This window comes from Carica papaya, chromosome 3, assembly GCF_054855325.1.
Source record: "Carica papaya isolate Zhongbai chromosome 3, ASM5485532v1, whole genome shotgun sequence".
Taxonomy (NCBI): Eukaryota; Viridiplantae; Streptophyta; class Magnoliopsida; order Brassicales; family Caricaceae; genus Carica; species Carica papaya.
In genome coordinates this window covers 9,777,832-9,793,435 of record NC_142311.1, presented here as the reverse complement: position 1 = coordinate 9,793,435, position 15,604 = coordinate 9,777,832, and the positions used below count along the sequence as shown (strand labels likewise).

General features: G+C 34.9%; 2 protein-coding genes across 7 annotated transcripts; one reads left to right on the top strand and one right to left on the bottom strand.

The window, feature by feature from the left end:
• Positions 1 to 310: 310 nt before the first annotated feature.
• On the top strand, positions 311 to 8,957 carry LOC110811542 (Acid phosphatase/vanadium-dependent haloperoxidase-related protein). 3 transcript variants are annotated; one of them, XM_022038074.2, is made up of 6 exons: positions 311 to 697; positions 790 to 945; positions 1,610 to 1,766; positions 5,776 to 5,826; positions 5,967 to 6,059; positions 8,590 to 8,957. In XM_022038074.2, exons 2-6 carry the CDS (start codon positions 791 to 793, stop codon positions 8,647 to 8,649), a joined length of 516 nt encoding a protein of 171 aa, XP_021893766.1. In that variant the 5' UTR covers positions 311 to 697; position 790; the 3' UTR covers positions 8,650 to 8,957. The 3 variants fall into 3 exon arrangements, with proteins under 3 accessions (XP_021893766.1, XP_021893765.1, XP_021893767.1); XM_022038073.2 differs by having other exon boundaries at positions 311 to 945; XM_022038075.2 differs by lacking the exon at positions 311 to 697 and having other exon boundaries at positions 804 to 945; positions 1,602 to 1,766.
• An 899-nt stretch (positions 8,958 to 9,856) lies between these two features.
• On the bottom strand, positions 9,857 to 15,444 carry LOC110811581 (PCNA domain-containing protein). 4 transcript variants are annotated; one of them, XM_022038119.2, is made up of 8 exons: positions 15,245 to 15,444; positions 14,965 to 15,054; positions 14,587 to 14,741; positions 13,162 to 13,282; positions 11,041 to 11,160; positions 10,885 to 10,955; positions 10,265 to 10,518; positions 9,857 to 10,189 (listed from the first exon to the last, which is right to left on the bottom strand). In XM_022038119.2, exons 1-7 carry the CDS (start codon positions 15,380 to 15,382, stop codon positions 10,272 to 10,274), a joined length of 942 nt encoding a protein of 313 aa, XP_021893811.1. In that variant the 5' UTR covers positions 15,383 to 15,444; the 3' UTR covers positions 9,857 to 10,189; positions 10,265 to 10,271. The 4 variants fall into 4 exon arrangements, with proteins under 4 accessions (XP_021893811.1, XP_021893810.1, XP_021893812.1 ...); XM_022038118.2 differs by having other exon boundaries at positions 9,857 to 10,518; XM_022038120.2 differs by having other exon boundaries at positions 9,857 to 10,518; positions 15,275 to 15,442.
• Between the last annotated feature and the right edge of the window lie 160 nt (positions 15,445 to 15,604).

Genomic DNA, 15,604 nt, shown 5'->3' with positions numbered 1-15,604 from the left:
AATTTAGTTTTTTTTTTTTTTTCTTATACTGTGTCTGGAACTAATTAATTTATTTGTAAAATTATTTGAAATTTTATGCTTATTTTAATTATCAAAGATAAATATGTTCAACAAATTATAAAAATTGAAATTATAATATATAGGGTATAAAAAATTAAAATAATAAATTTTAAATCTTAAGATAATTTAATTTATATCATTTTATAATTGTATTATCTCATAATTAAAATAAATATAGAATTTTAAATAAATTTTACAAACGGAATGTATATGTTCTAAATGCAGCCTTATAAGAAAACGAGAAAAATGAACAGGAAGAAAGATAAACTTCATTTCTAGTTATTCCTTCCAGTTTGTTTATATAAAGAGAAACTCTCGTGCTTGAAGCCTGCAGTTCTATTACTTGCCTCCGATCAATCAGAAAATTCCAATTTGTTTTTCTTTTTCTTTCTTTCTAACCAAACAACCTCCCTGGGTTACTTCCGTGTCAGATTCAGACAAAGCCGAAAGACCCAACCAATCGCAGGCCCATACCCTTTTCTACAGCATCCTTCTGTGGGCATATGTGGGGCCCGTCATCTTGCTGTTTCCCTATTGGCGATTTCATCTCTGCAACTGCAACCCTGTGAGAGAGAGGAGGGTTCACTTGTTGTGGGGGACTTGGGGTACGGAAGAGATCATGTATTGGATTTAATAGGTTTGATTTTGAGACTGCATTAGGTTTTAATCAATCGATCGATCAATAAATCAAGAGTTAAAGGCCCATATTTAAGTGAAGATGATGAACAGGATGATGCTGACAGCGGACGGCAGCTCATCGGAAGGGAGTGAAATGGCGTCGCTGGCGGCGTCGCCTCCATCGAATCTGCTGCCGAGCAACCTCCCTCTCCTCTCCGCTTTCCTCGCCTTCGCTCTAGCTCAATTCCTCAAGGTCTTCACCACCTGGTCCGTACAATCTCCAAATATCTCTCTCTCTCTCTCTCTCTCTCTCTCTCTCTCTCTCTCTATATATATATATATATATATATATATATATATATTAGCTTAAATCTTAAATGTTCCGACCAATATTTAACGAGAATGGTACCAGTGGAACATAATCTTACAGATTTCCCTTGCCTTATTCATGGACTCGTATTTGAGTTGCTATTTGCTGGTACTGAAGGAGAGGTTTCCTTAATTGCATGTTGAAAAGGGAAATGGATTTTTTCCCTCCCTTCTTCTTTTTCAAGCTGCTGCTTGTTTGGGAAATGGGAGAACTATGAATAGTTATGTTCTTATGTAGTTCCAATGAGTAGTTTGTTATAGGCTCGGGAGAAATTGGAGCAAGAGAAATTAGAACTGCATGCATTGTGCTGTGTTGATGTGACCTGGTAGCTTGGGATCTACTCCAGTTTCAAAGGAGAGCACTAACATCTGGCTAAAGAGTTGTTTTGTATGAATTTGTTATTTATGCAGGATTCTAATTTGAGTTCTTATTATGGTTTTGAATCTAGCATTACTAGTTTATCAAAAGATGCTCACCGATAATGGAATGTGTTTCCTACACAACTAAAACTTCTATGAAATAATAGCTCAGTTTTTCAATATGTGTCTTCTAGATGCTCAGGTTTAAAGAAAAGAGATGGGATTCTAAAAGGATGATTGATTCTGGTGGAATGCCCTCATCACACTCTGCAACTGTGACAGCTTTAGCAGTGGCTATAGGTCTACAAGAAGGGACGGGAGGATCAGCTTTTGCTATTGCAGTGGTCTTGGCTTGTGTTGTATGTGCTTTCTGACTTCTCTCTAATGCAATCCTGTTATGCGACTTTTCTTCATCCCCTATACAGTCTCTGTTTTTAAATTTTTGTGCTCAATATAGATACTTCTGTTTGCATATTTTGCCTTTTGCTTTTATTCCGAGCTTGATACGGTCAAAATCTAGTATGATTCTATGTAGTGATGAATCTAAATACATTCTTGTTTGTTGCTGTTTTGTGGTTCTTGTGGTTGGAGCTAAGCTAGAATCCTAAAGGATTGTTACCTTTTCACCTTGAGCCAATTCCAATTCAATTTGCCATCTACTTGTTTCATAACTTTAATTTGAGATGCAGATCTTGTTCTAGAAAACCAAAATACCTACATTTATAGTGGGTCTGTTTCAGCAGAATAAATCCATGAATAAGAATATTTGTCATCTGTAATTGAAATTACACTGGTAGGAATAAGCTGAAATGTATCTCAATTGGGTCTTGACTATAGTCATGTTTCTTTCAGCTGAGTAAGAGCTTGATTCAGTTCTCCTTCTAAAAGACGTGATTGCAAATAAAAAAACATCTCCTGGATAATCTTTACGACCAGATAGTCTTCATAACAGAAGAGACATTTGTAGGGCATAAATATAAAAGACAAGACAGACTAAATAGGAAGGTGAAGTTCAATTAAATATGAAATTTTAATTAGTATTGAATTTTTAAATAGTTGAAATCCTAATTAATATTAAGTTCTTAAATAATATGTAATTTTCCATTAGTATTGGATTCTTAAATAGTATAGAATTTCTAATAAATTAATATAGTATTTTTAATTAGATTTAGATTTCTAATTAAATTAAAATTTATAAATAAGAATTATGACTCTATATAAAAAGGTATGCTTGCTATTAATAAAAACAAGTCAGAATATTAGTTTAAACTATAAGGTTTGAGCTCTCTTTAACGAGATCAAAAGTAGCAGCTCCCTTTGATGAACTATAATATATTTTCACAAAATAGGTCTCTCTCGCAATAAAAACAAGGGTGTTAACTCTTTGTTAGATGACGACTTTGTTGTTAACCGCCCAATGACAAGATCTTGGTCCCAAAATCATAATACTGGTTGTCCGGAATGATCATCATAAATGATTACAATGTGTTGTGGCACCATGCAGTTCGTCCAACAAGTCATATATGACTAGTATTGGAAAGGGGTTGTGGCTTGGTTGGATTATGGAGCTATCTAACATTTGGGCAACTTGCCTCTCTATCTCTGTTTTTTAAAATATGGGTACCTGTATGGTTTGATATTTGCAGGTGTGGCTCCTGGAATGAGAGGGGATTGAGTGATCATGTTCTCTTGCGGGAGGCAGTAAGTTGGGCTCCTTGAACACTTCCTAGTATTTCTAGATCTGTGACCTCAAGGCTTCTTGTTCTAGTTCTTTTGGGTGGTCATCATCTTTCTCTACTCTCTGGTCCAGTATGTCTACTGAGCGAATCACCTGACTGGCTCCTCTCCCCACTGTTTGCGCACCACCTGCGCCAATTTTTTTTTTGTCATTTCTTTTAACCTTACCTCACCCTGTACTCCTTGTATTGTTATCTGTTCCCTTATTTGTTGAGAGCCACTTGTAACTTGTCAAAGTCTAGCAACACCAAGTTGTACTTTTCCATCCAATCCGCCCCCGATATAACATCATAGTGGCCAAGGTTAATAATGTGAAAGGAGTACCTGAACTTTTGTTTCTGTAGCACCCAGTCTATTTAGGTGGTTCTATGTTTGCATAACTTTCCTTGTCCATTGACTACCATCACATGCAAAGGATGAGAGTCTAGCAGTTTTGCTCCACAATCTTCAGCGGTTTTAGCATCCATAGAGGAATATGTGCTTCCACTATAGACCAATATCGTTGTTAGTTTAGAGTTGACTGTTCCTCAGAACTTGACAGTGCCGCCATTGTTGTGCCCTTGCATGGCATGGAGAGAAATTTCCCCAGTATTCTCCTCAGCTTCTTGGTTCAAATCTACCACTTTGTCCTCATCTTTTCCTTCAGATGTCCCCACCACATATGGCTGTTGGTTTTACAGATATGACCTGGGTAATATTTCTCATTGCACTTGTAGCAAGAATTGTTTGGGTGTTTATTTTCCATCCCTCCCGTCCTGACAAGGCTGTGGTTAGAAGGTGGTAGTTTGTTGGCCTCATAAAAGGACTCAGTATGTCCATGGATGATCTGGTCCCAGGCTTCTTCATCAATGCTTCAATTAGCTAAGCTTGCTTATAAGCTAAGTTCAGTATTTGGGGCTTGAAGATCTTGATGGTCGGCTTCAGCTCCTCTTTTAACCCGCTAATAAGAGAGGAAATAAAATATGCTTCACTCAAGGTAGGGTTTACCATTAATATGAGAGACTGCAGCTCCTTAAATTTCTCTTGGTATTCAGTAATAGCACCTTCTTGCTTAAGCTTGTTGAACTCCTCCACCACGTCAGTGATGGGATCCCCATACCTCCTGTATATTTCTTCTTTGAAGCTTGTCCGCCCCAGGTGATCCCCTTGTTGGGCTTGTCACACTTGGAACCATGTGTTTGGTTTATCTCCCAAAAATAAGAGTAGCAAACTCTACTTTTTGATCCTCTGGAACTCCATATATCTGGAATATTTGTTACAATGACAAAACCATGCCCACGGGGTACTTCAAGCATGAGAATCTCCATACAAAGGGTGTTATACCCCAGAGTCACGCCCAATGGGGAAGCTGTGTGGCTGGAGCTTCTTGTTTCCTTCCCCTCTGGAGTGAGAAGTAAACTTTTAGAGGGTGCTAGGCATGTGGATGTTGGCTTTTGACGTGAATTTGGAAGCGGGTTTGAGGACATGACAATGGGCTGTAGATTCATGCTGAGGAAGTGCATAGTTTCCATTAGTAGATTCTGTAGCTGATAATTGTTTTCAGCCAATTGCGAGTCAAATGTGCTGTATATGTCTGACATGAAATCCTGCATTCATTGCTCCAGGTTCTTTACAGACTTTTCCACCTGTGCCATTTTTTGTGTCTTTCATCACTGCTTTTCCTCTGTCCTTTGCCAGGTTCACAGCTGATGAAGGTACCACTAGGTTCAGTCGGTTCTGATACCAAATTATCAGGTTTGTGGTTGATGATCTGGGGAATATGGCTTGTCGGAGAAATAGAAATAGAAGGGAGAAGGTTAGGAGAGGAAATCTGTGGGAGAAGAGTAAGAGAAACAGAGAGAAAAAGGTGAATACAGAAGAATGATGGGAGAATAGAAATGCTTAAATATTTTTCTTATGCCTCTCTGTTAGAGGTACAGGTATGTAAGGAATACCTGATGATACATTCTGTTAGGATAGCTGGCATTCCAGCTAATAATTGTACCAAGTACTACCCTGCGGTACAAAATTCAAAAACAAAAAACAATCTTTAAAAGGACAGAATACTCCTACTGCCATTTTATTCTTCCTCCTAACTACTCAACGGTTATTTCTTTTTCTTTCCTGCGCCCTTTTCAGTCTTGACAAGTGCTTTGAAGATGTCTATTTTTCTTTGCTACAAAGAAATTGGAGTGCAATCTCACGTCGATTATTTTCCTTTTCTTTTAGGAGACTTTTCAAGGGATATCTTGTTCTTTTTACTTGTATTTGTTGTCCTTCTCTTTCCTAATGATACTTCTTTTCTATTAAAAAGAATAATGTTCTAAACCATCCAGTCTATATACTTCAAATCCTCAGTACATCAATTCTGAAGAAATGCATAATGTAGTTGCACTTTCATTCCAAACTGCATGGCTGCCTGGTAGAACCCAGTTCAATCTGCATCTGGCTGTAGATCAATTTTTTTAAATATTAAGTCTGACTGTAGATCATATTAATTTCTATTTTTCTTCAAAATCATTGAATTATGAATTATTGGTGTTCTTTTTTATGCTATATCTTTTAGTAAGTTGAAGCTGTTTCAGCCAGCTGAAAATTTATGATTAGTCATTTGAGAAGGTGGGAACGCTTAAATATCTTGAATATTTACAGGTGATGTATGATGCTTCTGGTGTCAGACTGCATGCTGGTCGTCAAGCTGAAGTAGGTCCTCCCAGCACATTCTCCAACAATTTTCTGCCTTTTGTTTTCATTTAGGACAAACAAATCTGCATGCATAGATACTCAGATATTTATTATATCCTTTTCTTCTAATCACCATCTTATCATGGCATCAATTGTAGTTGCTGAACCAAATTGTGTGCGAGTTTCCTCCAGAACATCCTTTATCCAGTGTTAGACCTCTGCGTGAATTACTTGGGCATACTCCCCTCCAGGTCTGTCATACTTTACACTGCTTTCTATTTTAAAATAATCATGCCTCTTAGCCTTAACCTGATCTTATGTTTTGGGAATATCTCAATATTAGTATAAAGTTACAGTTTCTACTTGACTATTTTAGGTAAAATCATCTTGATGACTAAATGCGCTCCTACTTCTCTAAATTTGGAAACATTAGTTAAAAATTTAACCATAGGGTTTGCCATAACCGTTTAAGTCCGAGTTCATGATTAGATTTGATTTGGTGTTTGAGAAACCTTTACTCATTAGAAATGACTTTACTTTGGACTTTAAATTCTAAAAAAATGTAATAAACTAAATAAAAGGTGGAATTTCTATTTTCACCCATGAGACAATAAGCCCAAAGACCCTTAGCAGGTTATATAATTCCTTTACTAGGAATAAGACTCTGGATTAATCACTTATGACTCAACATCAAAAAATATGTCTGAATCTCATAAATGCTAAGCCAATTGGTTTCATATGGAGTACTTGTCTTCACTTGTATAAAGAATTCTTCATCCGGAACTTGTGGACCATGGTCTTGGGGCTCCTTGGAATTCATTGGGTTACAGCTGGCTCCATAAAGGATGAATTGAAAGCCTGCGAATTTTATGCAAAGGAAACAAGAATTTTAGACTTATCCCTCTTACCATTTTTGGATCCTATGGAAAGAAAGAAACAATCGAGCGTTTGAAGGCAAAAAGGATAATTTTGGCAACGTCCATGACAAATGGTTTCACTTTTTTGGGTCCATTAGTCTAGGACATTAGCTTATTAACCTTGATAATTTTGGTTTTATTATAGATATGTTCATTGATTTGCAAATTTTTTTGTACATGAGTGGCATCCCCTTGGTGTCTGCACCAATACAATTTTCTCTCTTTTATTTCAAAGGAAAAAGAATTCTACATCCGAGCCTGTGAGTCTAAGCCATAAATCTCCTCCAAAATGAGGTGTAGGTCTTGGTTTTGAGTCTTTAAGTGCCTGATAGCGCCAGTTAAAAACAAAGAGTAAGCTCTGGTTGGAGAATAAGATAGGAGTCAGCAAAGCTGTCAAACAGAATTTTCATTTCATTGCCTTCTGCCTCTAAAGTACCCTCTAAGTTCCCTAGTCAAAACTCCATCTCCCAAAGTAAGCAATGTTTTTAGCAAAAGGGCAAGTTGATGCTATTATGGATTTCATCCACCATACCAGAACCTTCTCATTCTGTTTAAATATCCCATTTAATTCAATTCCCATTTCATACCTAGCTAATGCATAGTTGTTTTCTTTTTGTAAGTAACTAATGCCTAGTTCTAACTTCACATTCATTTTAATATGTACAATCACAAGAAGATTTTCTATGTTTAAACTACCCCCATCTCAGTTTGAATTCTTTGGAAGTGAAATTTTAATTCTCAAGTTCTAACTGTACGTATCAAGGCTAATGAGAACTAAATCAAATGCCTTGTAAATGCTATTTGTTGTGGGCTTCTTTTGTACTTTCCTTTTTACATTCCATGAACTAGGTGGATCTTTCTTGTTAAGCCGAAGAGAAGCGGCATCTTGATCGGGAAAATAGTTTCATTTAGTCCATCACTTTTTAACGCATATAGTCATGGGAAAATGATAGGATTTTGTCTTCTTTTATAGTTTCCTATAGTGCAGTCATACGCTATGCCATGCAGCTTGGGAAGAGTGTTCTTTTAGTAGTTTTATCTTTTGGAGAGGTTTGGTATGTAAGATGGCTGAACCATAAGAAGCATAATCGTTTCCCAATTTAGAGTATGGGGAAGAAGAATAGAATTTAATTTACTTTTATTTTGTATCATTCATGAGAGGGAGCCCCATATATACAATGTGTCGTGTGTGATGCAACTTGGGTGAAAGCTTGGACCTTTGTGTTTGTTTCAAATTTATTCTATTCCCATTCATTTTGTAGATCTTAATTATTTAATATATATAAGTTACTTATAATTTACATTTTATGAATAAGTAAACAACTTTTAAGTAATATTTTCAATTCCACATTGATAGATTTAGATTCTCAAAAAGAATCACAAAGCAATTAATTTAAATTAAAGATGAACTTTATTTATATTTATAATATTATTTTTCTTCTCTCTCTTTTGTTCTGGATTCTTATTACATGAAATTCAAATCTGAGCATAAGACCTGATTGATTCAATTTGGTTCTGTTCTTTTTTTAAGAGAAGCTTGAGCTTTTTCTTAATTCATATCCTTTAACTTTCATGTCAGTCTTGACTAATAGAATTGGACAATAATTTTTATTTTCTAATCTCACCTTCACCTCTTTGAATTATTTGGGTTGGAAGCTCTGAAGTCCTATTATTCAAAATGGGAATTAGAACTTCGCTCTTAATAAATTTAAGGTGAGGGGTTCCAACTAAGACTTACATGAGAATTAAGGGTGAGAAATAAGTGGACTTTGAATGAATGTTAAACCTAATGAGCAATATCATTATTATTCTCTTAGAACAGTTATCAAAAAAAATTTTGAAATGTTGAAATGGGTTGATGCAGGTTGTTGCTGGTGCTTTATTGGGACTCGTTGTGGCTTATCTTATGGGAAATACTAGTTAAGATTCTATATTAACCGCATAGATTTGTCAAAATGGTCAACAATGATGCATCACACACATGCATAGGGTTCAGCAAGGAAGGGTGAGCGCGGAGGCGTTGTGAAATGAATTCCAAGGAATGGCCTGCAAAAAACAGTTGATGGATGCTGGAAGTCTTTGCTTCTTTGTTACTTCGTTGTGTATACTTGGACATTCATTCCCTCAAATAAGTGTCTTCTCCCATTCCAAATATTATGTCATTCTTATGAACTTAAAACTGTTATGATTAACTGTGAATTACAAAGTAAAGATTTGTGAATTAGCCAGGTATGAACCCCTCGTTGCCCCTTTTTTGGTGTGGAAAGAGAGCCGTCTGAAGATAAAATATTAGTACTGTTTAAAAACTCAAATTTCGGGCAATGAAGGGGAAACCAAATCCGAGGGGAACTTCTTATATTTAGAATCTTTCTGCAGTCTGATCCATTTAATATTCTTTTATACTTTCTTCTTTTTACCACGTGATAGGTCAATGAATCGTGACCAGGCACGGAGAAGGAAAAGCCATAAGACTTCAGCCTAATGGGAATGAAATGACAAATTAGGTGCTCTCAGCAACCCCATTTAGAAAGACAACGCAATAAATTGGTAGCGAAAAAGCAACCTCAAAGGCCAGAAACCCAAAACTATGGGCTTTAAATATATATATATATAGAGATATATATAAGAAAAAACTTGAAAAAAGTTCTTGCTATAAAAGAAACCTTAATTCTATTTACATTTAAACGGAGAAAAATCTCGAATTGACGACATAAGAACCTTAGAACCTTATTAAGAGTAATGAGTTGTAACCAGAAAAAAGGCTCCCATATAAGTGTAACAGCGAGTTCCTAAAGGTGGCTGAATCACTCGGGTGCAAAAGATGTTTGTCAATCATTGGAAGGTGGCTGAGTCAGTCGGGTGCCAAAGATGCCTGTCAATCGTTGGAATCTACATTTTTTTTCTTTTTTTTTTTAACAAAGCCATCCAAAATCACTTTAAACTATAAGTAAGATTCTGGTTAATAAGTGCAATTTAGTATAACTTCTATTTATTATACTATATTTATTTGTTTAATTTATGTAAAAACATATATTTATTTTAACAGAAAATAATGCAAAATTACTTTAAATTTTATTAAAATTGACATCTTAAATATTTTTAAGTGAAATTAAAATTCCAAATCTTATCAATTTTAATGGAATTTAAAATGTAATATTTATATCTCTTCAGAATTTTCAAGTGTCTATTTTTATATTTTAAAATATTTTACATCATTTTATAATTAAAATAAACACAAAGTTCAAATAAATTCCACAGAAAAAATCCTAACAATGATTAGATGATCACCTTGGCCTTGGACTACCAAATTTCTTTAAGATCCACCTGATAAGCACCCTTATGTCAGCTGTTCCTTTTTAGTTTGGTAAACGAATATGGAATTCGGGAGGTCGGCTGACCGGTAAGTGTCAATATTTGGTAAGAGGACTGCTTGACTATTTTGCACAATTTATTCATATCAAATGCTGAAAGGGAGGCATGGTTTAGGAAAGACAGGAGAATAGGAAGTATAAATATTTTTTAAATGTAAAGTTCAGTACCTCAGTCTTACGAACCATCTGCAGCATCTTCCCGTTCTTCTGGCTTAACATAAAACTCAATATATGCAATACGACTAGGTTGATTATAGCCAGAAGAATCAATGTGTGTGTGGGAAAAAGGTCTTGCAACCGAAACCAGGTGCTGAACTTTCAACATTCCGCCTCTTCCAATGGTTAACTTGCTTCCTCTGTTTTCTTTTATGACGCTGCTTGGTATGTTTGACGTTGTTGCCTTGAGATATTTGTATTTGTATCTATCCAAAGAAAAGGTAAAGAGTCATGAAAAGATAGCTAGCAGAAGCGAGTACAATATTAGATGTAAAGAGTAAAGAAGCGGATATGACATTATATGTGACTTACAAGACTTTTGGGATAAATTCAGAATTTTGGTAGAATTCATGTGTTAAGCCAAATTTCAACTAGAAGATGATGAAGATTTTTCCTTAATAGATAAAAACTAACCTCAAACAAAATTAGAATATTGCATTTAAATTCCATCAATTTTTATCTTCTAATAGGATTTATATATTCTCCCAGTTATACCATGATGGATTTACAATTCAATTCTACAAGAGTTATAACTTTGTTGCAAACCCATCTTTAATATAACTGAAGGATACCTGTAAGAGACTTGATGGTCACAGTGAAATGCAACCAGAAGATCAGTGTTCGCATAATACATGAAATCAATCTGCAAGAAAGAGAAAACTTAGACCTTCTAGACAGAGTCAAAATCATCAACACTTGCATTTGCACAAGCGAGAGTCAACTTATACATGCAAATCTCCATGCCCTTCTCCTTTGAAGGTAACACAAGGAGGCACAGGTTGTAAAATGATCAGTATACTTGATCCTGGCCATTCAAGATCATCTATCGCTTCCTTTAGTGCTGCAGACTGAGGTGTGAATACAACATTGGTTCAGATGATCAGTCACGATTCATTATCTGGAGCTTAAACATGCAATACACTAGACTGAAGAGAAATCATCCACTTAATATGAAATGCTATATTTAATAATCCTATTTCTCTTCCAAACACTATGGGCAGGATTTCTTGCTTCATATGGCACTTAATTAAAGAACAAGACAAGAGTATTCGTAAGTAACTTCAGAAGACAAGCACTTGCATGGTTTAATCAAGACATTCACCAAAAAAAACTCATTCACCAGAAATGACACTGATCAACGTGCATTTTTTCCTCAGTAGTTTTTACATTAATACCTATTTGATTTATTTTAATTATAATCAGCACTTCTTAACATCGACTACTAGATATGCACAATAAATATGTAATTTTTATTTACAATTTACAATTAACCAATTCCAAAACAATAATATTATGGAATAAGAACGAAATATATAGAAATGAGATAAAATGCTTGGCTTAGATTAATGCTTTAGTTTGATGTCTTTCAGATTAGGTGAATCCATAATTCCTATGCAGCTAAGTATATGTCATCCACTTAATATGAAATGCTATATTTAATAATCCTATTTCTCTTCCAAACACTATGGGCAGGATTTCTTGCTTCATATGGCACTTAATTAAAGAACAAGACAAGAGTATTCGTAAGTAACTTCAGAAGACAAGCACTTGCATGGTTTAATCAAGACATTCACCAAAAAAAAACTCATTCACCAGAAATGACACTGATCAACGTGCATTTTTTCCTCAGTAGTTTTTACATTAATACCTATTTGATTTATTTTAATTATAATCAGCACTTCTTAACATCGACTACTAGATATGCACAATAAATATGTAATTTTTATTTACAATTTACAATTAACCAATTCCAAAACAATAATATTATGGAATAAGAACGAAATATATAGAAATGAGATAAAATGCTTGGCTTAGATTAATGCTTTAGTTTGATGTCTTTCAGATTAGGTGAATCCATAATTCCTATGCAGCTAAGTATATGTCATCCACTTAATATGAAATGCTATATTTAATAATCCTATTTCTCTTCCAAACACTATGGGCAGGATTTCTTGCTTCATATGGCACTTAATTAAAGAACAAGACAAGAGTATTCGTAAGCAACTTCAGAAGACAAGCACTTGCATGGTTTAATCAAGACATTCACCAAAAAAAACTCATTCACCAGAAATGACACTGATCAACATGCATTTTTTCCTCAGTAGTTTTTACATTAATACCTATTTGATTTATTTTAATTATAATCAGCACTTCTTAACCTCGACTACTAGATATGCACAATAAATATGTAATTTTTATTTACAATTTACAATTAACCAATTCCACTATTATATTGAATATTACATGATAGATTTCTAATGATATATACTTAGCTGCATAGGAATTATGGATTCACCTAATCTGAAAGACATCAAACTAAAGCATTAATCTAAGCCAAGCATTTTATCTCATTTCTATATATTTCGTTCTTATTCCATAATATTATTGTTTTGGGCTGAATAGCCCGAGCTTCTAAATTTCTAATTTGGTGAACCTATCACGAACCAAAGAGATAATTGACTGAAGTCCATTAACAATATCAAGACTGAACCTCTTAAAACTTAGAATTAAAAGGAAAAATAGAGAGAAAATGGAAAATATAATAAAGGAAACATGATTGTACTTTTAGGAACCTCAGCAAATATAATGTGTACATGTGCACAATGCTAATATGCATGCTTTTATGTGTTAACATATATCTGTTTACTGAAAATGAAAGTGAAAAGTATTTTTATGCACCAAATAAAGCTAAAGTTTCAACAAATAACAACGTAAATCCAGTGGAAGCCGGCTGCAGAGGTGATATTTAAAAAGCAATATATTATCCATAAAGGAAAATCTGCTGCACTTTCATTTTGAATTAAGCAACTGAAGACTCCACTTTTCGTACCATAAATACACCAAAATACCTTTACAGTAAAAGTTAGAGGTGTTGTTCCTGCAGGTTCAAAGTTGTAATCCCATGAAATTGTATCAGGGATCCTGGTCCTGATTTCAGCATAGATGCAGGCATCCAGTGAATCAACAGACCTACCGTTGTAATGATATCAGCAGAGGGTTCAAATCCTGGACATTGAATATTAAATAAAAATAACAAACTAACAGGAAGATGAGAAACTAGTAAGGGAAAGAAATATCTGAGCCATTTTGCAGTGTCATTTATTAAGAATTTAGAATCAAACTCTACTTCATAACAAGCAGCAGAACTTAAGAGATTTCTTGCCTATCCATATTAAATTAGTTAGAACTACTTCAGTTGGGGAAAAGGAAGAAACAAAAAGTGTTACTTCTTCACTGGCATAGTATTTTGCATATCAGTATTCAGAAAATATGTAATATGATGGAGAAAGAAAATTAACAATGGAGCATACGTGCAAAGAAATGGCTTTTTTTACTAAAGTCCTTTCAACTCGCATTTGCATGATAAGAGTTGAAACTTATTACGCTGGTCAGAACTAAAATAATCAATAAACAATTCGACTCAAGGGGGTCTGGCTTACATTAGTCTTTGGTAAAAGAGACCTAGTAAGCTGATGAATGGTTCAGAGTTTTGGTAATTGATGAAATGTTTATAACATTTATAAGTTGAGTAGCTTATACTCTCATTACAAAACATTTCAAAAGCTGGATAACCTTGAGCCAACCTGGTAAAAACATTTCATCAATTACCAAAACTCTGAACTATTCATCAGCTTACTAGGTCTCTTTTACCAAAGACTAATGTAAGCCAGACGAGCCAACCTGGTAAAAACCTAAAATACCCTTATTACATTCATAAAAATTTGATATTTTTATTTTCAGAACATTCTTTACCTTTTATTATTTATTTTTATTTTTATTTTTTCTCTAACAAAATAATATATCATGCAAAATATTTCACAGTCAACTTGCATATATAAATTTCAACATCAAACAAAAAAAAATCATTGTATTAAAAATAAATATTTACCCATAATTTATGTCTTAACTTCAAGAGAGTAGATACTTCAGTTTGCTTACAGAAAATTGCCTTCTTAGAGCTTTCTTTATTAAAATAATGAAATTATTATTTTTGGTCATTTTAACAAAATTAAATGCGTATAAGCAATTTCATTTAGATTCCAAACACCCTCTTAGCTCCCTTATAATCAAGCATCTTTCGGTCCGAAACGCTGAGGAGAAACTTTAGAAAATTCTCAAGGAAAACCTATCAACACCAAATTAAGCAAGATAATTTTCACTGATTGGGAAAAAAATTACATCTGTGAAATCTATTCCGTTTTCTTAACCCAAGTCTTTCAGCTACTAGCACATGATGTATGAAGACAAAGGAAAAAGAAAAAATGGGGACATACTTGAGCAAAAGTTGCATGTCAGGTCCGGGATATTTGATTTCTATTGTGCTTACATGTCCAGGAACTGAAAATGTGTTCAAACAATCAACAAAAAGTCCCAGGCTCACTCCAAATCGTGGACGTCCTTGAGCGCCATATTCATACCGAATGAAAAGCTACAACCAGGAATCACGAGGAATCAAATTATGCACGGAACCACTGTCGATAAGATAGTGGAGTCAGTCCAGAAAAATTGCATGTCGTTTTTTTCTAATTATTATAAAATGTTTACAATTCAGTTAGTCCAGATAGCTCATTAGGTTTAGATAAATGCAATAGCTCTTCAGTTAGCTTCGTTGTGTTGCAGGTAGTAGAAGGCTCAGAATCAGTAAGGAATACCTCACGTTGCAGGTAAACTTTGGCTTGAAGACAGCCAGATTCCTCGACGATCAAGACTATGCCATGTTCTGATAACTCCACTAGAGCATCCTAATTGTCAAAATAAAACATTCAAGAGAAAACAATGCAATTACAGTCTCTGGTATAAGAAAACCCTAAATTTTCAAAACATTAAACTTGAGAGAACCATATACTGCTATGTTCTGGTTCACAACTAAATAATTAAAGAAAATAACACGAAAATGTTCGTCAAAATCTACTAATTGAACAGGGAGAGTACAGGATTAAGAAGACTGGGAGTACGCCCGACCTGATGACGTTTCCATCGGACGGATGAGAAGGCATCGACGATACCTTGGACATTGTCGAGTTCGCAAACCAGATCCGGCACCTCTGGTTGAACCACCGGGGAGCTCATTTCTTCCTTCCCCGACAAACTCTCTCACCGGAACACAGTGTTCTTTTGATTGGCGGGAGTTCAGCCAAATTATAGCCCCGAGTAAAGATGCCAAATGGCCTAGCCCGGTTTCATACTTAAACTGGGCCCGGTCAGTTTAGGGAGTCACGAAACTTGGACTGGACAGCTTGACCCGATCTGCCTTTCAAGCCCTTGCGAGGCAGAGAGAGTTTTTCAGGTTAG